Source organism: Caretta caretta, chromosome 4 (genome assembly GCF_965140235.1).
Source record: "Caretta caretta isolate rCarCar2 chromosome 4, rCarCar1.hap1, whole genome shotgun sequence".
NCBI classification, from domain to species: domain Eukaryota; kingdom Metazoa; phylum Chordata; order Testudines; family Cheloniidae; genus Caretta; species Caretta caretta.
Window position 1 is genome coordinate 77,570,770 of NC_134209.1, and position 24,919 is coordinate 77,595,688.

General features: G+C 40.0%; 1 protein-coding gene across 4 annotated transcripts in view; it reads left to right on the forward strand.

Annotated features, from left to right (window-relative positions):
- The window catches only part of KLHL2 (kelch like family member 2), a 107,500-nt gene that overhangs the window by 13,512 nt on the left and 69,069 nt on the right, over positions 1-24,919 (forward strand). For 2 of the 4 annotated variants that reach the window (XM_048847616.2, XM_048847618.2), the window contains one exon: positions 446-567. The exons of 1 other annotated variant lie outside the window; for it this stretch is intronic. In XM_048847616.2, coding sequence (XP_048703573.1) covers positions 446-567 — 122 coding nt within the window. Of the gene's footprint in view, positions 1-445; positions 568-2,971; positions 3,020-24,919 lie in introns of those variants that run through there. One more of the 4 variants, XM_048847620.2, reaches the window with a different exon arrangement.

A 24,919-nucleotide genomic window follows, 5' to 3' on the forward strand; every position in this document is an offset into this window, starting at 1 on the left:
CCCCCCAGGGGCCCCGGGTGAGAACCACTGCTCTAGAGCCTAAATTCTGACAGAGTAACTCAAGAGAAGAGGCAGGAATGGAGACGCTTCACCCTTCCTAGCCCTGGTCTGTCCTTCCCATCCAAAGATAGAACCTAATGAGCGGCAGAAGCAAGGAGCCTTGATAAAGAGACTGTCAGATTCTATGGTGATAGGGGCCACATAAGTACCTTAGATAGCCTTTTAGTAACTTCAGATAATCTGGGTTACTCTACCTTTAGGCTGTGTCTACACGGCATACCTACAACGGCTGTTGTAAGGTGCGCTGTGTGGTTGCTCTTTGTCGCCGGGAGAGAGTTCTCCCAGCGAAAAAATTAAAACCATCCCCAACAAGGGGCAGTAGCTTCGTTGACAGTAGTTCGCCTCCCGATGACTAAATTAATCAGACTACAAAATTGTATTGTAGGTGAAATGAGTGAGAGTCGAGCAAAGAGAGTTCGAATAAAGGAAGTGGATGGCTGGACACTGAGAATGCTTATTGATTATGTTTACACTGCTGAAATTCAGGTTACAGAAGAAAATGTACAGGTAAGAGAGTAAGGACTTCTCCTAATAATTGTTTCTGTGGTTTCTGACATTTTTGCTCTTGCAAAATAAGGTGATTTTTTTTTCCTTATACTTGCAAAGATAATAGGATTTACTGCTAGAATCTTAACCATAAGAAAGAGAGAGAAATATTAGACAGAAATTGTGTGATCACAGAATTCTCCTTTTTTTAAAGTGCAAAATCAGGCTCCCTGACACATTGATTACCTACATTCAAATCCTCAGTACTGCATGTGCTGCAAAGAAAACACCAGTCACTAGTTTGTAGTTTCTCACAAATGATAGATTGACAGTAATCTTGCTGTCTAGTAGAGAATGTATCAGCAAGTCCTTAAATAAATAGACAAACAAAGGGTTTTTGTACTAAAATCATGTAAGTTTTCTAGTGAAAGTCGTGTGTGTGTGTGTGTGTGTGTGTGTGTTCTGAAATGTGGCTGTTCTCTGCTTGAGAAAAGTGCCATTACTGCAAAGTGAAGTCCTCTATTCACAGTATAGCTACACCAGCTATAAGATCCTCTACACTACTAATGTGCTTCTACACTGATGTGGAAAAATTCCCCACCTTTGTGATGGAAAGGTAGTTCATGCTCCCAAGGCTAGTACTCTCACATCCTGTACTCTGGGCCTAATCCAAAGATCACTGAAGTCAATGGAAAGACTTCAGTGGGCTTTGAAGCATAGCATTAGTGTAGTAAACTGGGTATCCCCCACACTTATCAGTTTGCTGCTAGTGTTCTTCCTACATAGCTACCTGGGAGTTTTCACTCTGACAGTGCTAGGTTGCACTGAGTTTTGTCTTAAAACAAACAAAAATAAACCTCCCCCTTTAAATTAAAGTTTAGTTTATTGAACATTTCCTTTACATTAGTCCACTAAGTCACCTACTCCCACTTGGTCCAAGCTCCTATGTTCTCATTTTGTCAGTGGCCTACTAAGTCTGGCTTTTATTTTTTTTGTCAGCTCAAGGATGGATTTTTGCTAGATAGCTCTATATTTATATCAGTCGGTATTTAGCACAAGGACTTTGCCCATCCCACTCACTCAATCAGCTGATCTTACTTATGACTCATTCATGGCAGACACACTTCAAAGAGATTAGAAATGTCGCAATGAAAGAGTCCAATCAACAATGAAAAATACAAATAAAAAATGTAGCTATTATCCCTCCCACTATAATATTTTCTTATCATGTATCAAGAAGATTCAGCCCTTCCCTATTCTTTGCTTCTGCTGCTTTAAGATCTGAAGTAGCTATTCTGGAGAGTTAATGCTGGTTGCTTATTAAGAGGTGCTGTTTGGTAAGCTGTATTATTTAGGTCTCCAGTTGCTCTTGTTACCCTCTGCCTTTGTTTCTCCACTTCCCCGTTTTCTTGCTCTGAGCATTAGATCACTAGCCATTCACACATAGTAAACCCTGAGGGAAAGAAATCGTGCATTGTTATATGCACCACATACTTGCGCTTCAGTCTTTCAGCCTGAAATAAACAGTTTTCTACTGGGCATTGGACTGAAATTATCTTCTCTTTCTTGGCCACAGAATAGCCATCAATTGGAGTCACTACTGGTTTTAGTCATGTTTTGAATCAGTGACCTGGAAGTGATAGGCTTCATATTACCATTTTACAAATCAAAATAAATGTTCCATTACCACCCTTTGCAGCAATCTAGGCCACATGTGTTCCCATTCTGAAATGGTAACTTCACATCTTACTAATTAGTTCTCTTTGGATACTGTTGGCTTGTGGTGGTACTGTCTGAGGGCTCTGTCAGACACATAATAAGTCTTTGATGATGCTGTGCTGTATCCTGCCAGACTAGCAAGGGTACAGACCTCTTAATCTCATTGTGGAGAGCTCTTGCACGATCAAAAATGACAGAGGTTTTGTTAATACTCATCTCATGTGTTCATGGCAGCTCCTTTTTGCCCATTCAGGAAAAGTTTGATTCCTCAGGGGCAAAACTTCTCCGTATATATCTTGATGACTACTTGTGCAGGGGACTGGACTTGATGACTTCTCAAGATCCCTTCCAACCATGTGTTTCTATAAATCTATATCTTTCTAATCTTCAGTACATAACATTAGGATGGATGCCCAAATTTCAATTAAAAATAAAGTTCTTCTTGTCAGGGCTTTTGTGTAGAGATTTTCTGTCTGACTCTGCAAGCAGCCTTGTGTGTTTTGGATGCTGGTTCTGTCTGAGAGGACATATTTTAGTCTGATGTTGACAGTGTTGGCTTCCTCTTGTGTTTATGGGCATGAGAAGTAAAATGTCTGTATCCTAGTAGTAGTATGAGGGATGTTAAAGGCCAGATATCCACAGGTTTAATGCTTCTGAGTCTGATGCAGCTTTCATTTTCACAGCTCCAGATTACCTGGCTGTTTGAAGATGAATCTAATGATGTTGGGGTTGGTAATTTATATAATGTGACCTGGTGAGTGATCTTACAGTTTGTAGTTACTTGTATATTGAAAAGACAGTCTAGCTTTGATTCGGACTAGATCTACTGAAATAAGAGTTGCACTTTTGAATGTCATCACATGCATTTGTGTCCTGGGACTGGCTATAAATGCAAATCTATTCCTCTGTTACCCTCATGTTTATTTTAGCTAAAAATATATTTTATTTGTATTCTGCTAATACTCACATTAAGTGCCATCCAAATATGCCATATGTAGTCCCTGCCCCAGAGACTTTAGAAGCTAAGATAAAAAAGGCTGCCCTGAATCTTTTGGAAGGATAATGCAGTGGTTAGATCCCTAACCTAGGCAGTGGGAGATAGGGTGTTCAATTCCTGTTCTGCTGTAGACATCTGTGTGACCTTGGGGCAGTCTTAGTCGTTCTGGGCCTCAGTTCCCCACCAGTAAAATAGGGCAAATAGCACAGTGGTGTTATGAGGGTAAACACCTTGATGATCGTGAGATGCTCATGTATCATGGTCATGGGGGTTGTAAAATACCTAAGATATAATATAATAGATCCTGTTATACTGTGTCTGTAGACTGATTTACTGAACACCTGAGAGGCTCCCACTTACAGGTAGCTTCTTATGATATTTACATGTAATATATTTAATAGGATTGGAAGTGCTATGTTCAGTCTATTCAGATCATATGTTAGGAAACTATGTCTACTAAATGGGCCAATCTATTAAATGAACAAATATTCAAAAAGTGTGTGATTTTGCAGTTTCAATGAAGAATAGCTATATACAACTGCACTGATGTGCAAATAATTATAGATTGGTCCTTCCGCTATTAGGTATTAATCTATATATACTATTATGCTAACTGACTGTCCTCTCAGTCCATCTGTTAACAGGAAAATGAGTTTGAGCTTCTTCCTCGATTCGCTTTGGCACATAGAAAAAAGTTGAAATAGCCATGATTTGCCGTTAGCTGTTACATGAACATGATGTATTTTCCATTTGAAACAAACATACTGAGTTTTACTTATTTTTGCAAATAGGTACATAATACTACAATGGAGTTATTGTAGTGTAGTGGTCTTTTGGGCCTGGATAAACAGTGTGAGCTGGTATTAAGTCACTATTAAATTAGTTTTAACTAGTTGTTCATATATATTGTGCTAAGCTGCCTTTGTTTACTTTGATTTAGAGATGGTCATGAGCAGGAGATCCCTTTATTAAGAATTCTGTATAGGAATTACTTGTGTTTTAGGCTTTGTTAAAGAGCATTTACCTGGTTTTTAGAAAAATCTTTTTTTTGTGAGAACATGCACCTTTAAAGATCGGACTTGGCAATTAAGTGAACCAAAAAAGGATCCGTTTATTTTCCTGTTATGTGTGGAAACTGAATGCCTGTAGGCTTGCATTGCTGCCGGATTAAAGAAACTAGTAAAACAGGTATACGCTTGTTCATAGACTGTTTCCTGCAAGTGAATGTGAGACTTCATTGGCCTTCCTAAATTTCCTCTGGTAAACTCAGGGCATGTCTACACTTAACCAGTAGATCGGCACTGCTGCAATCGATGCAGCGAGTGTTGATTTAGTGGGTCTGGTGAGGACATGCTAAATCGATGGGAGTGCATTCTCCCATTGATTTATGTACTCCACCTCCCCGAGAAGCGTAAGGGAAGTTGATGAGAGATGCTCTCCCATTGACACAGCACAGTGTAGCCACCACTGGATCTAACTACATCGACTTCAGTTACATTATTCACGTAATGTTGCGTAACTTAGATCGATTTACTGCACTAGTGTAGACCAGTCCTCAGATAGTAAGCTAAAGGTAAAAGATGGTTCTTGCTTAGGTTTTTCTTCGTCCCTTATTGTAACATCAGTGGTCGATCTTATTTAAAATTAAAATGTTATCTGACAAATTCAAGACTGAAACAGAAACAAGAAATGAATCATGAAATGATAGAGTTCATGATTCTAAGGAATGGTAGGAGGGAAAACAGCACAGAGAAGATAATGGATTTCAAGAAGGCAGACTTGAGCAAACTCAGGGAGTAGGTAGGTAGGTAGGTAAGATCCCAAGGGAAGCAAGTTTAAGGGGAAAAATAGTATGAGAGAGTTTTCAGTTTTTCGAAGAGATGTTATTAAGGACACGAGCAAACTATCCCACTGTGAAGGAAAGATAGGAAATGTGGCAAGAGACCACCCCGGCTTAACCACAAGATATTCAGTGATCTGAAAAAATAGAGTCCTATAAAAAATGGAAATTAGGTCAAATTACCAAGGATAAATATAAACAAACAATGCAAGCATGTAGAGGCAAAATTAGGAAGGCCAACGCACAAAATGCGATTAAACTATCTAGAGACATAAAGGGTAACAAGAAATCATTCTACAAATACATTAGAGGCACGAGGAAGACCAAGAACATGGTAGGCCCATTACTCAATGAGAGGAGAAAGACAATAACAGAAAATGTGGAAAAGGAAGAAGTGCTGAACGACTTTTTTGTTTCTGTTTTCACCAGAAAGTTTGGTAGATGTCCGATTGCTACTATAGTGAATACAAGTGACCAGGAGGTAGGATCAGAGGCTAAAATATGAAAAGAACAAGTTAAAAATTACTTAGACAAGTTAGATGTCTTCAAGTCGCTAGGGGTTTTTGAAACATTCTAGAATATTCAAGGAGCTGACTGAGGAGATATCTGAGCCATTAGTAGGGCTGTTGATTAAATGCCGTTTTAATCACACTTAAACAATAGAATACAAATTGAAATTTATTAAATATTTTCAGTTTTTCTTCATTTTCATATAGTATTCCATGTTGTAATTGAAATCAGTGTATATTATTTTTTATTACAAATATTTGCACTGTAAACATGATAAACAAAAGAAATAGTATTTTTCAGTTCACTTCATACAAGTACTGTAGTGCAATCTTTGTCGTAGAAGTGCAACTTACAAATATAGATTTTTTTTGTTACATAACTGCACTCAAAAATAAAACAATGTAAAATTTTAGAGCCTACAAATTCACTCAGTCCTACTTGTTCAGCCAACTGCTAAGACAAAGAAGTTTGTTTACATTTATAAGAGAGAATGCTGCCCTATTCTTATTTACGTCACCAGAAAATGAGAACAGGCATTTGCATGGTGCTTTTGTAGCGGCACTGCAAGGTATTTACATACCAGATATGCTACACATTCGTATGCTCCTTCAAGCTTCAGCCACCATTCCAGAGGCCGTGCTTCCATGCTGATGATGCTTGTTTAAAAAAAGAATGTGTTAATTAAATTTGTGACTGAATTCCTTGGGAGAGAATTTTATGTCCCCTGCTCTGTTTGACCCACATTCTGCCGTATAGTTCATGTTATAGCAGAGTCGGATGATGACCCAGCAAATTATGTTCATTTTAAGAACACTTTCACTGCAGATTTGACAAAATACAAAGAAGGTCCCAGTGTGAGATTTCTAAAGATAGCTACAGCACTCGACCCAAGGTTTAAGAATCTGAAGTGCCTTCCAAAATCTGAGAGGGATGGGGTGTGGAGCATGCGTTCAGAAGTCTTAGAAAAGCAACACTCTGATCCAGAAACTACAGAACCCAAACCACCAAAAAAGAAAATCAACCTTGTGCCGGTGGCATCTGACTCAGATGATGAAAATGAACATGCGTCAGTCTGCACTGCTTTGAATTGTTATCGAGCGGAACCCATCATCAGCATGGATGCATGTCCCCTGGAATGGTAATTGAAGCATGAAGGGACATATGAATCTTTAGCACATCTGGCACGTAAATATCTTGAGATGCCAGCTACAACAATGCCATGCGAACGCCTGCTCTCACCTTCAGGTGACATTGTAAACAAGAAGTGGGAAGCATTTATCTCCTGCAAATGTAAACAAACTTGTTTGTGTGAGTGATTGGCTGAACAAGAAGTAAGACTGAGTGGACTTGCAGGGTCTAAAATTTTACATTGTTTTGTTTTTGTATGCAGGTTTTATTTGTACATAATTCTACATCTGTAAGTTCAACTTTCATGATAAAGAGATTGCAGTACTTGTATTAGGTGAATTGAAAAATACTATTTCTTTTGTTTTTATAGTGCAAATACTTGTAGTCAAAAATAAATATAAAGTGAGCACTGTAGACTTGGTATTCTATGTTGTAATTGAAATCAATATATTTGAAAATGTAGAAAACATCCAAAAATATTTAAATAAATGGTATTCTATTATTGTTTAACAGTGTGATTAATCAGGATTAATTTTTTTAATCGCTTGACAGCCCTCACCATTAGCGTTTATCTTCGAAAAGTCATGGAAGATGGGATTGATTCCAGAGGACTGGAAAAGGGCAAATATAGTGCCAATCTATAAAAGAGGAATAAGAATAACCCGAGGAATTACAGACCAGTCAGCTTAACTTCAGTACCCAGAAAGATAATGGAACAAATAATCAAGCAATCAATTTGCAAACACCTAGAAGATAATAAGGTGATAAGTAACAGTCAGCATGGATTTGTCAAAAACAAATCATGTCAAACCAGGGTAACAAGCCCAGTGGATAGAGTAGGAATGGTAAATGTGGTATATCCTGACTTCAGTAAGGCTTTTGATACTGTCCCTCATAACCCTCTCATAAACAAATAAGGGAAATACAACCTAGATGGAACTACTGTAAGATGGGTGCATTCCCAGAGAGTAGTTATCAGTGGTTCACAGTCAAGCCGGAAGAACATACTGAGTCATGTCCCGGGTCCAGTACTGTTCAATATCTTCATCAGTGGGTTGGATAATGGCATAGAGAATATACGTATAAAGCTTGTGGACGATACCAAGCTGGGAGGGGTTGCAAGTGCTTTGGAGGATAGGATTAAAGTTCAAAATGATCTGAACAAACTGGAGAAATGGTCTGAAGTAAAGAAGATGAAATTCAACAAGGACAAATACAAAGGACTCCACTTTGGAAGGAACAATCAATTGCACTCATACAAATTGGGAAATGACTGCCTAGGAAGTATTGCTGCGAAAGAGGGTATGGGGGTCATAGTGGACCACAAAGCTAAATATGAGTCAACTCTAGGGCTTAACGATTAATCACAGTTAATTCACGCAATTACCCCCAAAAATTAATTGTGATTAATCGCACTATTAAATAATTGGATACCAATTGAAATGTATTAAATATTTTTGGATGTTTTTCTACATTTTCAAATATATTGATTTCTGTTACAACACAGAATACAAAGTGTACAGTGCTCACTTTATATTCTTTTTTATTACAAATATTTTCACTGTAAAAATGATAAACAAAAAGAAATAGTTTTTTTTTCCAATTCACCTCATACAAGTACTGTAGTGCAATCTCTTTATTGTGAAAGTGTAACTTACAAACGTAGATTTTATTTTTGTTACATAACTGCACTCAAAAACAAAATAACGTAAAACTTTAAAGCCTACACGTCCACTCATTCCTACTTCTTGTTCAGCCAATTGCTAAGACAAACAAGTTTGTTTACATTTACGGGAGATACTGCTGCCTGCTTCTTATTTACAAAGTTACCTGAAAGTGAGAACAGGCATTCGCAGGGCACTTTTGCTGGTGGTGCAAGGTATTTACATGCCAGATATGCTAAACATTCGTATGCCCCTTCATGCTTCGGCCACCATTCCAGAGGACATGTTTCCATGTCTGGAATGGTCTACATCAGGGGTCGGCAACCTTTCAGAAGTGTGCCGAGTCTTCATTTATTCACTTCAATTTAAGGTTTTGCGTGCCAATAATACATTTTAACATTTTTTAGAAGGTCTCTGAGCTCTATAAGTCTATATATTATACAACTAAGCTATTCTCATATGTAAACAAGGTTTTCAAAATGTTTAAGAAGCTTCATTTAAAATTAAATTAAAATGCTGATCTTACGCCACCGGCCCGCTCAGCCTGTTGCCGGCCTGGGGTTCTGTTCACCTAGGCCAGCAGCGGGCTGAGCGGGGCCTGTGGCCGGGACCCTGGCTGGCAAAGAGCAGGCAACCAGAACCCAGACCGGCAGTGGGCTGAGTGGGGCCGGTGGCTGGGACCCCAGACTGGCAGTGGGCTGAGTGGCTCAGCACGCTGCTGCTCAGCCTGCTGTCGGTCTGGGGTTCCGTCCACCAGCTCCTGCCAGCCAGGGTTCCGGCTGCGGGCCCCGCTCAGCCCGCTACCGGTCTAGAGTCCCAGCCCTGTCCACATAGAGTAGGTACCTATCTTCTCCATGGTTCTAGCAATTCTCTTCCTCTATCTGCACTGAGATGAGGGTGGGAGTGTGCTGAGAACAGGGTTGGGGGTGAAGGAGCAGGCTGGGGGTTGGGGTGCAGGGTCTGGAGAGGAACTAGAATGAGGGAGGGGGCTCAGGATTGGGGCAGGAGGTTTGGGTGTGGAGTGCTTATCTGGGCAGCTCCCATTTGGTGCGAGGGGTGCAGGCAGGAACGTGGGGAGTGTGTGGAGGAGTTCCCGTTTGGAGCTCAGGGTGGGAGTGGGGATGTGGGGGTGCAAGAATCAGGGCATGGGGTTTGGGGGGGGCTGGGTACGTGTGGGGGGTGCAGGAGTTGGGGCAGGGGGTTGAGGTGTGTGAGGAGGGTGCAGGAGTCAGGGTAGGGGGCTGGGGGGGCTGGATATGTGTGGAGGTGCTGGAGTCAGGGCTGGGTGTGTGTGAGTTGGGTTCAGGAGTGAGGGCAGAGGGCTGGGGGTGTGTGAGGAGGGTTCACGGGTGAGGGCAGAGGGCTCGGGGTGTGTGAGGGGGGTGCAGGGGTCAGGGCAGAGGACTGGCGGTTTGGGCTGGGGTCGTGGGGGTGCTCCCAGCCCCCTACCCTGGGCGGCTCACAGCAGGGGGCTGGAGGGGATATGCCCTGATTCCACCCCCTTTCCCAAGGTCCCCGGAGCAGAAAGCGTGCTGCTGCTCCGCTTTTACCTCTCCTGCTCATAGCAAGGGATCGGCCGCAGGGAGGGAGAGAAGGAGGGGCAGGAACCCAGCACACTTGGGGAAGGGGAGGGGGAAGCTTGCCTGCCCTGCAAGGAGAGAGCGGTGGGTGGGGGGGGGGGGCGGAAAAGAACGGGCCGGGCCGGGCAGGATTTTTAGTGGCACGCTGCTGTCTGCCTGGGTCCTGCAGACAGCAGTGTGCCATTAAAAATTGGCTCGCTTGCCGTGTTTGGCACGCGTGCCATAGGTTGGCAACCACTGGTCTACATAATACTTAGTCCTGCCATGAGTGCAGGGGACCGGACTAGATGACCTCTCGAGGTTCCTTCCAGTCCTATGATTCTATGCTGATGATGCTCATTTTAAAAAAAAAAATGCATTCATTAAATTTGTTATTGAACTCCTTGGGGGAGAATTGTCCTCTGGAATGGTGGTTGAAGCATGAAGGGACATATGAATCTTTAGCGGAGCTGGCATGCCATGCAATCTTGCGATGCCAGCTACAACAGTGCCATGCAAACGCCTGTTTTCACTTTCAGGTGACATTCTAAACAAGAAGCGGACAGCATTATCTCCTGCAAATTGTAACCAAACTTGTTTGTCTGAGTGATTGGCTGAAGTAGGACTGAGTGAACTTGTCGGCTCTAAAGTTTTACATTGTTTTATTATTGAATGCCATTTTTTGATACATAATTCTACATTTGTAAGTTCAATTTTCATGATAAAGAGATTGCACTACAGTACTTGCATTAGGTGAATTGAAAAATACTATTTTTGTTTTTTACAGTGCAAATTTTGGTAATAAAAAATATAAAGTGAGCACTGTACACTTTATATTCTGCATTGTAATTGAAATGAATATATTTTTGAAAATGTAGAAAACGTCAAAACATATTTATATAAACGGTATTCTATTATTGTTTAACAGCATGATTAATCGCTATTAATTCTTTTAATCACTTGACAGCCCTCGTCAACACTAACAAAAAAAGCAAACATCTTTCTGGGATGTATTAGTGGGAGTGTTGTAAGCAAGACACAAGAAGTAATTCTTCTGTTCTACTCCATGCTGATAAGGCCTCAGATGGAGTATATGTTGGCCAGAGAGTACAAGAGCTGGTAGTCTCAGGACAAAGGTTGTGAGGAAGACTTAGACAAAGGTTGTTCAAGATGCTGAAGGATGATATGAAGAAAATTGGTGTCAGTTTAGAATATGCGCTTGACAAGAATGCTTAGAGAAAAACAGAAAGCCACTAGTACCCATTGATGGGGCAAAGCAAAGAAGACAATTGTGTAAGTGGGAGATACAGAGAAAGAAATCAAGAACAGAACTTTCACGGTGCTTAGAATGTGTTGCTCTTTTGTTGTGCATCTCCTAGTAGCCGTCACTATGTATCAGGTTATTCTAGCATGTCTATCATCACCAGCCTTTTTCCTCACATGTTCAACTTTCTGAATGTTCTTTTTTTAATACCAGGAAATTAAATATCAAACTGTTAATGAAGTATTAAGGTTACATGTTTTAAGACAGGGAATACAACAGTTAAATGTTCTCAAATAAATTAACTTTCTCACATCCAACTTTTCAATTCCCAGTTAGGTTATTAAATATGTACCTAAATACTTAGTGTGATGTGGGAGAGTTAGTTACTATAAGAAGCTTATGAGTAACTAACTCACCCACACTGTAGCATATGCATTTAGGTACATATTTAGTCAGGCCTGTACCTAATGGACTCTTGAGCACGGATGAATTGGGAAAGGAGCTCAGAGAGGTGGTCTTGGACACAGGCAGGGACTACTTCTAGGGTTTGTTTACTTTCCCCAAAGCCTTATCTGCCACTTTGTAGGATGGGGCTGTAGGATAAGGGGTATATGGACATACATACTCAGACCAATTAGCAAACATGCTGTACTGCTTTATGAACAATTTGCAAGCGCAGACACAATGCTAGAAGAAAGAATCGCAAATAGTTGAGTAATTACAAAGATGTATTCCTGTTTTGTGATCATTGGAAGATACTGTAGGGTACAGCATGCACAAATCACACAACTGAGATTTTGTAACTTTGTCCATATATGAACAATAATTTAAATCATGTGAACAAGCACATGTATACATAAAAAGTATGTCTTCGCCTTTTGCTTTGTAACCCTAGCCCCTCATTCTTCCATCCTCCTAAGAGTAGGATCCCGTCCACTCTTGATTGCCTCACGTACCAGGTTTGCTGTGTAACCATGACACCAAAACCCACCACATGGACACTACACAGCACTCCATCATCATCAACTTCATCAAGGTGACCCCTAAGTGGAGCTGAATTATCTGTACTCTCCAAGGGACTGAACTTCTCCGCCACCAGAGAACCTGATCCTATATTAATGTGGAGAACTAAAAGAACTCTTTCCCCAACTCTGCCTCAAAGAATTCTTTCACAACAGAGACGACAACACCACCCACTTCCCCACTGACAGTCAAAAGAATCATGTAACTGGATACCCTACAGGAGATGAAATCACGTACTTGATCTTATACTAATTGCTTAAGGGAAAAAAAATTGATTGTAAAATCTTTAACAAACATCACATCCATCACAATCTCTCCACTGCTGAGAGAACAGCTATATAGTCCCTGAAATCCAGCCACCAGATAGTGATCAAACCAGCAGACGAAGCGGGCACCATCAATCCTCAACCATGATAACTACATCAGTGAAGCTAACCGACAACTGTCCGACACAACCTACTATAGAGAATTCAAAGAAGATCCCACACCACAATTCACCCAATGATTTCAGGATATCAAATCCTTCCCCAGACAACTCCAAAAGAATCTCTACTACATTACCCCTCACGAACCCACCCCCATTTCATCCCCACCCATAACAATTTTATATTCAACAAACACTTTGCCCAAGCCATAGGAACAACCATGGATGCTAAATGGCTCCCCAATACCTCAGCCTCTTCATGGGCCATGTTGAAGAAGAATTTCTGGAAAAATGTATATCAGGTAATATGGTTCTGTGATGCATCAATGATATTTTTATCCTCTGGACAGAGGACCTAAACTGCCTTATAGATGTCCACTAGAATGTCAACCACCACCACTCGTCCATCAAACTCTGTTGAGAATACTCCCGTACATCAGAATCAGCTTCAACAATGCAACCCTACAGATAGCTATATACAAAAAACCCACAGATCATCACACTTACCTCCACAGATCCCAAACACACCAAGAAATCTGTTCGCTACAGCCAGGCACTCAGGTACCACAGAATATGCTCTGAGGAGGAAGTCCAGGATACACACCTTAACATGCTTAAAACCAGCCTTCACAACAAGGATATTCCACCCAGAGAAGTAAATCTTATCATGGAACGGGCCACCCAAATGCCCTGAGAGAATCTGCTTCAGTAAAGGAAAACCTGGACACTATATTGGAACCCATACGGGATATCATCAAACAATTGGAAGCCATACTTGATGGGGACCACATTCTGAAGGAAATCTTTCCCGAACCTCCTCTTCTGACCTTCAAACAACCCACCAACCTATCCAAGCTCATCATCAGAATCAATCTCCCCACACACCAGGACACACCAACTCAAATGACAACACACCCTGCTATAACAACAGATGCAAAACCTGTAGGCACATCTCCACTGCTAAGATAATCAATGCTCCCCCGCACATATGCCTTTCAAGATCCATGGGTCCTGTCAGTGCCTCATCCAGTGCATCAAAAGCCCCAACAACAGCTACTTGGGTGAAACCAGGCAATCACTATGTTTTTGAATGAACTCTCACGGAAAAATGATAAATGACAAAAACACCCTATCACTCGTGGGCAAACACTTTTTTTTCACAAAACGAAGAGGGAGACTCTCCTGTGCTTTCAGTGCTCCCGCTGCTGATGCCCAAGCAGCATAGATGAGAAAGAAGAAGCTGCCTAAGACGCCGGGCTTGTCTACACTACTACTGATGTCGATATAACGTACATCGTTTGGGGTGTGAAAAAGCCACCCCCCGAGTGACGCAAGTTGCAGTGACCTAAGCGCTGTCTACACTGGTGCTATGTTGGCATGAGATGCTCATGGAGGTGGAGTAATTATGCCGACTGGAGAGCTCTCACATGTCAGCATAGAAGCGTCTTCACTAGACGCACTACAGTGGCACAGCTGCATCAGTGCAGCTGCGCCGATGTAGTGTTTGTAGTGTAAACTTGTCCTATGCCTGTGCTGCAGCTGTGCCACTGTAGCTTAGATGCTTCCTACATATATGGACAGGGTTTTCCTGTTGGTGAAGGTAATCCACCTCTCTGAGCCAGTAGCTAGGTTGATGGAAGAATTCGTCCATCAATTTAGCTGTGTTGACAGTGGGCGTTAGGTTGGCCTAAGTTTTAGGTATAGTCCAGGTCTAAGGGAGTAAGGAACAGAAGGGCTGGGGGATGCAGGCTTAGGGGGAATAGAAGGGAGAACAAGGATACACTGGGAGGCAAAAGGAGCAGAGAGGAATAGAAGCAGGGTTGGCAAGGTCAGTCAGGGGTTAGGACTGCGTGGGGGGAAAGGGGCCACATGGGTCTGTAATTGGTCACTGTAACATGTTCCATTCAGCACCTGACCTGGAAGTCAGGATTCCTGAGTCTCAACATTCCTTTACTATCAGCAAATAACTATGACACTTATTGTCTAAATGTGTGCTTCATCTCCCTCTAGCAGCTTGTCCACATAGAGGATGACTGACTACTGCTGCTGTCAGTTACTTTGTTAGCTTGAGGGACAGAGGTCTAAGCTGTGAATCTGAAAGTTGTAAACCTTCTGATGAACCATGTCATGTGGGAGTCAGTGTGATGTCTGTCACGTGATAGTTTTTTTTAGTTTGCTATTGAAAAAAAATTAATATGCAAAAAACTGTATTAAAAGAACACTAAAGTTCAAACATTAAAAATTTAGACGCCTGAATTAATGGTTGCCTGTGTAACCTTAATTTGGCCCTTTTGTATGTATGCATTAAATACACAATCATAAACTGCATTTCCCACAGGATCCTTATCTCACTGAGTTCATAGGATGGATGAAGCTCACTGGAAGGGTAGCAGTTCAGTATAACTTTTCAGCCTCATCATTCATTGTGTAGCCCCAGGCCTTCCTTATCAGATACCATCCAAATCCCGCACTGACTACAGGTAACTTCCTTGTGTGTGCGCTCGAAGAGTATTGTTGAAGTGCTTTACAAACTTTAATAAATGTATCTTCACAACACATCTGTGAGGTGCTAAGCACATTTTATACACTAGGATCAGAGGCACAGATTAAGACAGAAGTATTGTCAAGTATCCATGAATATTAGGCATGCGCCTTGAGATACCATCACAGTGCTTAACATTTGTATAGCATTTCATGTGTTCAGAGCACAGTAGTTCTTTTGAGACCTGGTCAAAACTTGGAATTTCTGTTCTGCAGGAAATTCTAACATTTTGAAAATTTTTCATTCTGAACCACAAGAAGTCAAAATTCACAATTTTCTGTGAAACTGAATTTCCCGAAAATTAATTTGAGGTCAACTGAAATATTTCACTTTGATTTTGACTTTGATTTTATATTTTTAATTTTAATTGGTAACTGGTTTTGAAATTGGTATTCTAATTGCTTTAGTAATAATAGGTATTGATTTGGTAATTAGTTTTGTTTGCTTGGTTGGTATGCTAACTGGTCATTTGTAATTGTCCTTATTGGTATCATATAAAAAATAAAATGAAAAAATTACAATCTGGTGCACGATTTTTCCCAGTTTAAGTTTGTGCATTTACGAAAGTGAGAGATTAGATTTGTGTGTATATCTCATAGTACTTGGTCAGAATGTTTTGTCATCTGCTTATTGATAACTAGTAAAGATTGTTTCTTTAAATAGGTGGTGCAGTGTTGAGAGGATGCTTACTAGGGAGGAGAGTAATTAACACAAAGGGTTAATTTTCCTCAAGATTTAGTGGGTGATGGATTAGGCAGGTGAATAGCTGCAGAGGTCATGAATGTAAGCATTAAAAAATCCTTCTAAAACCACTGAATCTAATCCAGGAATCAGAGTAATGGCTCAAGTGAAGGAAAGCATGGCAGCAAAATAAGCAATGAGGTGGACACACTGGGGCTAAACTCTGAAGGGTTCTTATGGTACAGAGATTTAGTATGATTCTGCAATGGCATGGAATAATGGATAATGGCCTGGGTATTAAAAAATTAAATCCAAAAGTACCATATGGCAACATTAAGAGCAAGCATGCAGAAAGAAATTCTTCTACAGCCCTGCAAAAAAAAAAAAAACTTGTTTGATGTGAATTGATATTTTTAAAATGTTGTTTTACGTTCACAGGAGATCTGTCTTATTAGACACGAATGTTTATGCAGCTTATATTCAGTCTTTGTTAAGATGAAAATGTAGTCTCTATATTTTAGTTTGCCCAAGTCACATGCTGTTGTACTTCTGGTTTTTTCATTGATTAACCTTCCTGTGCACCAAACAGAACGGGCAGGAGAGTCTATTTCAGGCTGAAGCTCAGTTGTATATTGGAGAATGTACTAATGCAAGAAGCTCCGGTGTAATTGGTTGCCATCAGACAAACAATACAATTCCTTTAAACACTAGGAACAAGTATTTTCTATTTTAGTTTATCACATTATTTTGTAACTTTTTGTTTTATTACAATGTAGGCACATGAATTTAAATAACAAAATTAAAATTTTGAAACAAAAAATATTCATTCTGGTAAGTTAGAAATGTTGATCAAAGATCTTACCAAAATACTTAATTTCAGATTTTTTTTTAAAATGAAATGTTGTTGAAATAGACATATTCCTATAGAATGTGTCCATTTTGAAGGATTAATATTTCCTAATGGAAGAATGTTCTTTTGGAATTTTTTCATGCAGCTGTAGTTCCCATTTACTTCACTTGCACTTGTGTATGCGAAAAACTTCTGTTTTATATTTCCTTTAAGGGCCAATTGCCTAGCTTCCCTAACTCTGGCATTTCCTAACTTTTGAGTACCTGACTTTAAGTAATCTTTGTTCTTTTAACATGCTTTAACATATATAGGCTTAAGGGCCACTTACCTAGCTTGCAGTTCGTGTGTTAAATGCTAATAGCCACCCATGAAAGGAGGAGAAGACTTCTGCCACTCCAATTTCCTTACCCTCAGCCACCACATTCTACTTGTCGTTATCGGTAGCGGAAAGCATAAATCATGACACAGGAGTCGTACAAAACTAGAACCAGGGAGGAAGATTTCCACCCCTCCCTCCCAAATTAAGCTTCTGTACTGGGGGGGTTTAGTTTCTGCTCTGACTCAGTGAGCTTAATTGGTGCAGGAAGATGTGCAGTATTTTGAAATTTACTCTCATATAAGTGCTCATGGAGGGGTTGTGAGGATTTGAGCTCTTGGAAAAGGAGTTATGATAAAATGTTTAGAACTCTTCGAGTGCCCCTTCAAGTCTACACAATTTCCATTCTCTCTGGAGGGAAGACTATGGAAACTTTTACCTCTGAAAAAGTGTAAGGAGTGAGTTGGATTCTAATCCAGTTTATGCATAATTAAAAGAATTATTTACTGAAGACTTGTCTACATGAACAATTTAGTTTATGGCAAGCTGTGGTGTGAATCTGCACAGCACTAATTTTCTGCAGACTAACTGTTCACGTGGACCCTGCTGACATGAGTTAAGAGTTTGTTAATATGCTTTGATCTAGTCCTCTTTGAAACTGGACCAAGTCCCCATTATAGGACCAAGCAATTATAGTTATGTAGCTCATTGAAGACAATGGATATTCAGGTATAAGGGAGGGCATAATTTGGCCTTGACAAAATCTCTGGTAATGATGCAGAAGGAAACATCCTTGATTCACTTTCATATTCCAGGTTGAGTTTGCAAAAGTGGTGGTTTTTTTTTAAAAAAAAAAAGAGAAATCTTTCATTTGTCTGTAAACTTTGACCACAGTTGCTCAGTGAGAAGCAATAAACTTGGAAATCAACAATGCCAGTTCTAGTTACTTTTCAAAGTAGCATGTTCACCATGTTTTTTCTTATTCTCTGGAATTGGGCTTGTGCTGTACACTTGGTATGTCTTTAAATCAGTGATTACCTTTTTTCTTTGGGAAATGTTGATTTATACCCCAGGGAATCATGTGCATATACTACCACAGTGTTTTGTATAATGGGGTATCTATGAGAGAACTACTCTCACAGCATTTTTGGTCACAGATTGGAATCCAAAGGGTTTTTAATATGACTGCAGCAGTTCCTACAGTTGTTCACTTTTCCTGGTGAGCTTCTCTAACCCATGAAGGATTTCAAAGATGACTTTGCTTGCCATTAGGTAAAGTGATTACTGCAGGTGCAGAATTTATCAATTCACATTTTTTCAGAAAGCATTGCTTGGAGTTCAAGAACTTAGTTGCTCTATTTACTGTCTATTTAAAAAAGGTTGGCAAATAACAATGAAGCAATTTTAATGTTTTATGTGTACATTGATTTATGTGTACAAATTCTTTCATAAATAGCAGCGATGAAGATATAAGGATCTTTTATGCTAAAATTTGTTAATTTTTACTTCCTGTGCTTTAGGTTTGACTTGCCAAAAAACTCTCAGCTAAATATCTGGTACAACATGTAATATTTTTAATGAACTGTTTAGCCAAATGTTCCCTAAACCATACAGAATGTTTCAAGCTGTTACACGCTTATTTATCTGCATTGGTAGGGAGTTCTAACACACAAATAACATTCTGCTTTAAGCTTAACAGTATGGACAGTTTTGACGGTGGACATTGGTGAATTAATCAGCTTTACACTTTAAGTTTACATAACTTCAGATATTTTAATTACCAAAATCAGCCAGTTTCTTAGCACCTACGAAAGTGATCTTGCACTAATTTCCCTGTGCATATCACCATGATCTAGCATAAACAGAATCTGCTAGTGGTGTTTTGACAGATGTTAAGACTTGCTAAATGTTATGCATGTTGCATGACACTCACATCTGCCTTGTCATACCTGCCCACGTATCAGGTAAAATATCCCGCATAGTGACTCTCCTCTCCCCGCCCTCCCATCACTAAAATTAAAAATATTTAGCCTATGTGTAAAGGGCTGGGAGCTAGGAGACATGAGTTTTGATCTCCCATATTCCATTGACAGCTGTTAATTTTTATGAGCAATTCCCAATGCTTATATACTGGCCAAGCCCTCATTGCTATCTTGGGAGGCAGGCATTCACTTATTTGACAAATAAGGTAGCAGAGGCTACACCAGACAGTGCTGGGAATAAAACATGGGTTTCTAATGTGACAGACCCAAGTTTTAACACTTATCCACGCTTCCTCTCAGAATAAATGCACCACATCTGTGTTCTTGGTATTCCATTGGTAACCACTGCTCTGATGATTAGACCTCTCTGGTCCCAGACCCAAGAATAGAATCCAGGAATTCTGCTGTGATGCAAAACATTCCATTGCTATCTCACAAATGGTTATCCATTGGCAAAGTGTGTATAGTATATCCATTAAGGGCTGAGCCACATAAAAGATAAAACAGCTTACTTCTCTTATTTTTTGTTCCTTTAACTCAAGTGGAAGAGGTCTGTGATGTCTATTTGAAGGTCCTGTTGAAAATCCATGTGAGGGGAAGAAAAGGTTTGTGATCATGTAACTAAAAACGATCCACATGCAAATGCAGAAGGGGGTCTGTCAAGCTTCCTTCCCCTCTCTGAACTCTAGGGTACAGATGTGGGGACCTGCATGAAAATGCCCCTAAGCTTATTTTTACCAGCTTAGGTTAAAACTTCCCCAAGGTACAAACTATTTTACCTTTTGTCCCTGGACCTTATTGCTGCCACCACCAAGCATCTAACAAAAATAATAGGGAAAGAGCCCACTTGGAAACGTCTTTCCCGCCAAAATCCCCCCAAGCCCTACACCCCCTTTCCTGGGGAAGGCTTGATAAAAATCCTCACCAATTTGCATAGGTGAACGCAGACCCAAACTCTTGGATCTTAAGAACAATGAAAAACCAATAAGGTTCTTAAAAGAATTTTAATTAAAGAAAAAGTAAAAGAATCACCTCTGTAAAACAGGGTAATCAGATTCAAAACATAGGGAATCCCTCTAGGCGAAACCTTAAGTTACAAAAAGACACAAAAACAGGAATATACATTCCATTCAGCACAACTTAATTAAACAAACAGCCATTTAAAAAAAACAGAATCTAACGCATATCTAACTAGATTGCTTACTGACTTTTTACAGGAGTTCTGACCTGCATTCCTGCCCTGGTCCTAGCAAATGCAAACACAGACAGAGAGAACCCTTTGTCCCCCGCGTCCCCCCTCCCCCAGCTTTGAAAGTATCTTGTCTCCTCATTGGTCATTTTGGTCAGGTGCCAACGAGGTTGTCTTAGCTTCTTAACCCTTTACAGGTGAAAGGGTTTTTCCTCTGGCCAGGAGGGATTTAAAGGTGTTTACCCTTCCCTTTATATTTATGACAGGGTCAAATTAAGGTTGTGTAGGTAACCTCAGTTTTGACATTTTCTAACTTAAGTGCTTAATCTTAAACATTATTTGTATATAAAATATATGTCTACAACCCCTTAAGTTGGGGCTGAATGCTTCATGGCCTTACCAGTGAGCTACAAAGTCTTTAACATTGAGGCCACCAATTCTGAATGCAGCCGAGCTGTGAAGGGATTAAAAGATGTTCCCATATAATGGATATTTGATGACCCCTGAATGAGATAAGTTTGGGGGTTCAGTTCCAGCATTCTTAGACCAAACTAATCATCATGCTTTGGACTATTTGGTAGAGGTCAAGCACTGAATAGGCCACGAGGACTGAACTATCCCTCTTGCCTGCAGATGAAGTCTGTCCTCCCTGTTATCAGGGTTGAAGCATGCTGACAGAACAAAGTTCCCTGCTGCCACCCTGTGATAAACAGGGGATTTCATTCATCACAGATGTCAGTCAAATGCCTTTTACCAGTATAAAATCCAAACAACTTTTAAAGATGAAATTTGTTAGATGCAAAGAGCTCAAATTTCTATGCAGTGTCATACATAGAGCTGCACAAAACTTGCCAGCTATGGATGCTTATAGAGAATTAGACTGAGACCATTTAACTCTTTCACCTGTGAAACTGAACTTGGGGCCTACAGAACTGAAAGGCTAATGTGTGATCCCAGTATGGCCATTTTTTTCTTCATCTAATTTGAAAGAAAATATCACTAACATGTCTTAGCACATTAGGTTATTTTAAATTAAGCCTAATAGTATTCTACTTATGAAGCCTCTAAGCGTCAAACCCTATTGGTGGTTGGTGTTCTTTCCCCCACTCCTTCCCCAGTTATCTTCAGAATGTCATTTAAGTTGAAATATTTTTAAATATCCTTATCTGTCGCTAATGACAGTTTAGATGATTGAACTGAATTTAAAAAAATCTCACTTATCTCAGATTGTGCTCTTTACTCTTTGCATCTCACTCAGTGACAGCGAGCAGTGATCGTTGTTCAAGCTATCTCATTCTTTTACTCTAGTACTATTACAGTGCTGTAATATTTGGGTTCTTAACCCTGCAGAGAACTATTTACATTCCAACTGTCTTCTCTGACCCTTAAATTTTATTAAAATGTTTTAATTTAAGAGGGCTTGTGAAGCCCTTTTTTCCCCTTCCAAAATCTAAATGTTGGTTCTGAACTGCCTGATATGGTCTCTTTTTAAACAGCTTGATTGTGTGCTAGGAGAGAGTAAGAGTTACACTATATTTTGCTATTATACATATGTTATACTTCCAGCAATTATCTGGGTATTTGTGAGGACAGCTTTGAGAATTTAAATGGTGTGAGGGCATAACTTAATATGTCACATAGCTGGAGGAGAAACAGTGGCACACAATTCTAGACTTTATATGCATTTTAAGAAATGTCAGGCAACCGTAACTGATCTAAGTTTCCAGTGAACGAATCCTAGTGTGTTGTGCATGTTTTCTACCCCTCATCTGTTATATATGGTTGCTTGTCATTTGAGGGCAATGGTCTTCCTATAGGCATATTTCCTTACAAATACAAGCACAGTGAGTATCTTCTTTAAATGATCAAGGTTTATATCTTAATGTGACTACAGTTTTGAAGGTTTGCAGCAAAATAAAATTTTGTTGAGGGTAATTGTTCTTACTGGTTCGCTAACATCAGTCAAGGAGCAGTTGGGAATAGTTGATGTATTTTTTTAAATGTATATGGAGTTGTACATATTCTGACTGTATCCTTCTGCATGTTATTCTTGTCTAAAGTTTTAAGTAGTGTGGGGGCAGGAACTCTTTTTTTTTTTGTGCCTGTTGACAGCATCTGATACATTGGGCTCCCATATTTCGTTAATATAACCATGCCTACAGAGAGACAAAGGTGTTAATGTAACCCAGTCACTGTCCAATATTAGACAGTGTTTGGTATATAGAGACCTCAGCCTGCTTAGTACCTTGGCAAAAATCATTGAAAACCCTTTTAACCTTTTATAGAAGATACAGAAAAAGAAGGAAAAGCAGTTAAAAGTGTTTGATGTGTAAAATATTAAATAAAGCTTTTGTTTTAACAACATATCTTGTTCCCTTTTCCTTTAGCTGGAGAGAGGTTTTAGAAGGGGAAAAACCCTTGTTTGACTGTCTTAGATTATATCAAGAATGGTAATAACCATCCTTTATGGGGAAAAGAGAAGAAGTTAGTTGAGGTGGGCTGGAGCTGTCATTGTGTTGCTATTAAAGTCCAGTCCCATTTCCTAGAAGGCATAACAATACGAACCCACACATGGGGAAAGAAGAGAACAGAAAAGATAGAAAATGCAGTTTCTGTCTCTGGTGCTGACTCTCACTTGCATTCTCGCTGATAGAAAAACACAGGCACAGCACCTGGTCTTAACAGCCGTTCTGAGACATGGTAAACTTGTGCCAGCATTGGGCTGGTTCGGGCTTTACTTTCAGTTGCCTCTTTGCTCCTAGGCTTCCAGAATGTCATAAAATATGCAATCTTGGCTGGCTAAACTAGACTTTTGTTAAACAGAAGGCAAAAGGAGAGCGAGAAGGAAAAAAAAAAGAAAGAAGGTGTGGGGAGAAAAGGACATAAGGGAGTGGGATTTACAAAGACTGACATGCCAGGTGATGGGTGGGATTCAACTGGAGCCAGTGGAGGAGGTGGTGTCATCTGGGTCTCTCTTTTGGTCCAGTCTGGTTAGGACATCTCTTAGGGTCACAAAGAGGAAAGCACAGTGGTGTCACACTGGATCACAGGGTTCCATGGGATAGCTGGGTTAGCAGCCATGAAGGAGAAGCTCACTCCTTCCCCTTCATTCAGTCATGCAGCATTTGCGGTAACCCAACCCCCTCACCCCCCGCCTATTTTTTTTGAAAGGACCCCCAAAAGGGAATGATAGCGGTATAGCCCATCCTCTCATTACTTTGTCCACCAATTAGGCCTAATTTCCAACACAGCAGTTTTGTTTCATTAATTTCCAGTCCCACACTTCTCCTGTTTACCAGGCATGGTCTTAATAGTTCTTGAGTTATAGCAATAGGACTTTTGGTGTGGACTAACTCGGTCTTTCTGACTCCCTTGTGCACCTTTTCTCATCAACATTTGTTACAGGTTATTGTGACACTTTATGAACTTTTATTCAGTTTTTCACAGTTAGGTTCAGAATTATGGTAAATATATAGGCCCAGTTATTACAGCAGCACAAGTAGACTACAAATAATTAATACTGTCACTCTCCTGTCTATTACTGTTTGTGTAAGAGTTTGGGTAACATCTTACTAAAGGAGTTCGGGATTTTTGGCGTGGTGATGAATGCCAGTGCTGAAAATAAACCCCAGCTCACTCACAGCTGACGATGGGAAGGGATTTGCTTGCGGGAGTAAAAGTATTACTCTTTTTACTTTTGCTTCACCAGTGACCTGTAACAAGATGAAATAATCTTAAAAGTATGCATTTCACATGAGGAAAGCTAACATGCCCTTGGGTATTGCTGGAACTTTTTCCACATTGTTTTGGGCTACTCTCCTAACAATGGAAATGTTGATCTGCTTTATCCTTTAGAGTAAATAATCAAGGCTTCTTGCACAGTGTGGCACCAAACCTGTATTATGCAATGAGCCCTTCGTATTTCATGCAACAATCTGTAGAGAATTTATTGATTTATTGAAGAAACTTCTAAGAATGAAGTGTCTGAGATACTAACAGAAATATGTAATCTGTTAATAGTGCTATAAAGGACTAACAATAACCTTTTTGTATCTAACTTTAAGAAAGGCATTGATGGTGATCCTAGGAATTAAAGACAAGTGAGCATTCTTTCAGTGTGAAGTAGACTAGTAGAGAAGAGAATTTAAAATAGAACTGTAAAACACCTAGATGAACAGGCTATTGTTAGTATATAGGTCTGTTTGTTAGCTTGGGATAGAATTTTGGGTTTTACTTTTTAATATTTTATATTAAAATTAAATATTAATATTTTATATTAATATGTGTAAACAAAGAACAAAAGACTGTGTGTGTTGCTTTTGCCTAGTTAGATGGGTTTGTTAGTGCAATGGGAACAAATAAGAGCAGTCAGTGTTACAAGGTGTGGTGGGAGTGTAATATATGAGCACACTTTAAGATTGCCTCAAATCTCAAGGCAAGGTCAAGCTACCAGTCGGGAAAGGCAAAGGGGGATTGGAGGGAAGGAATAAAACACTAAAAGACCAACGAAATGCCTGTCCCTGACCGTAGCACAACCTCACTCCTTAGCCCTCCCATGGGGTACAAAAGGGGTGGACTGTGGGCATGCATTGCAGGTATATTTGGGCCTGCTAAGAAGGAGGAGGTGGGAAATGGGAATGTGGAGGGGGGAATACAGAAGCGGGACACAGGGCAAGGCTCTGCAG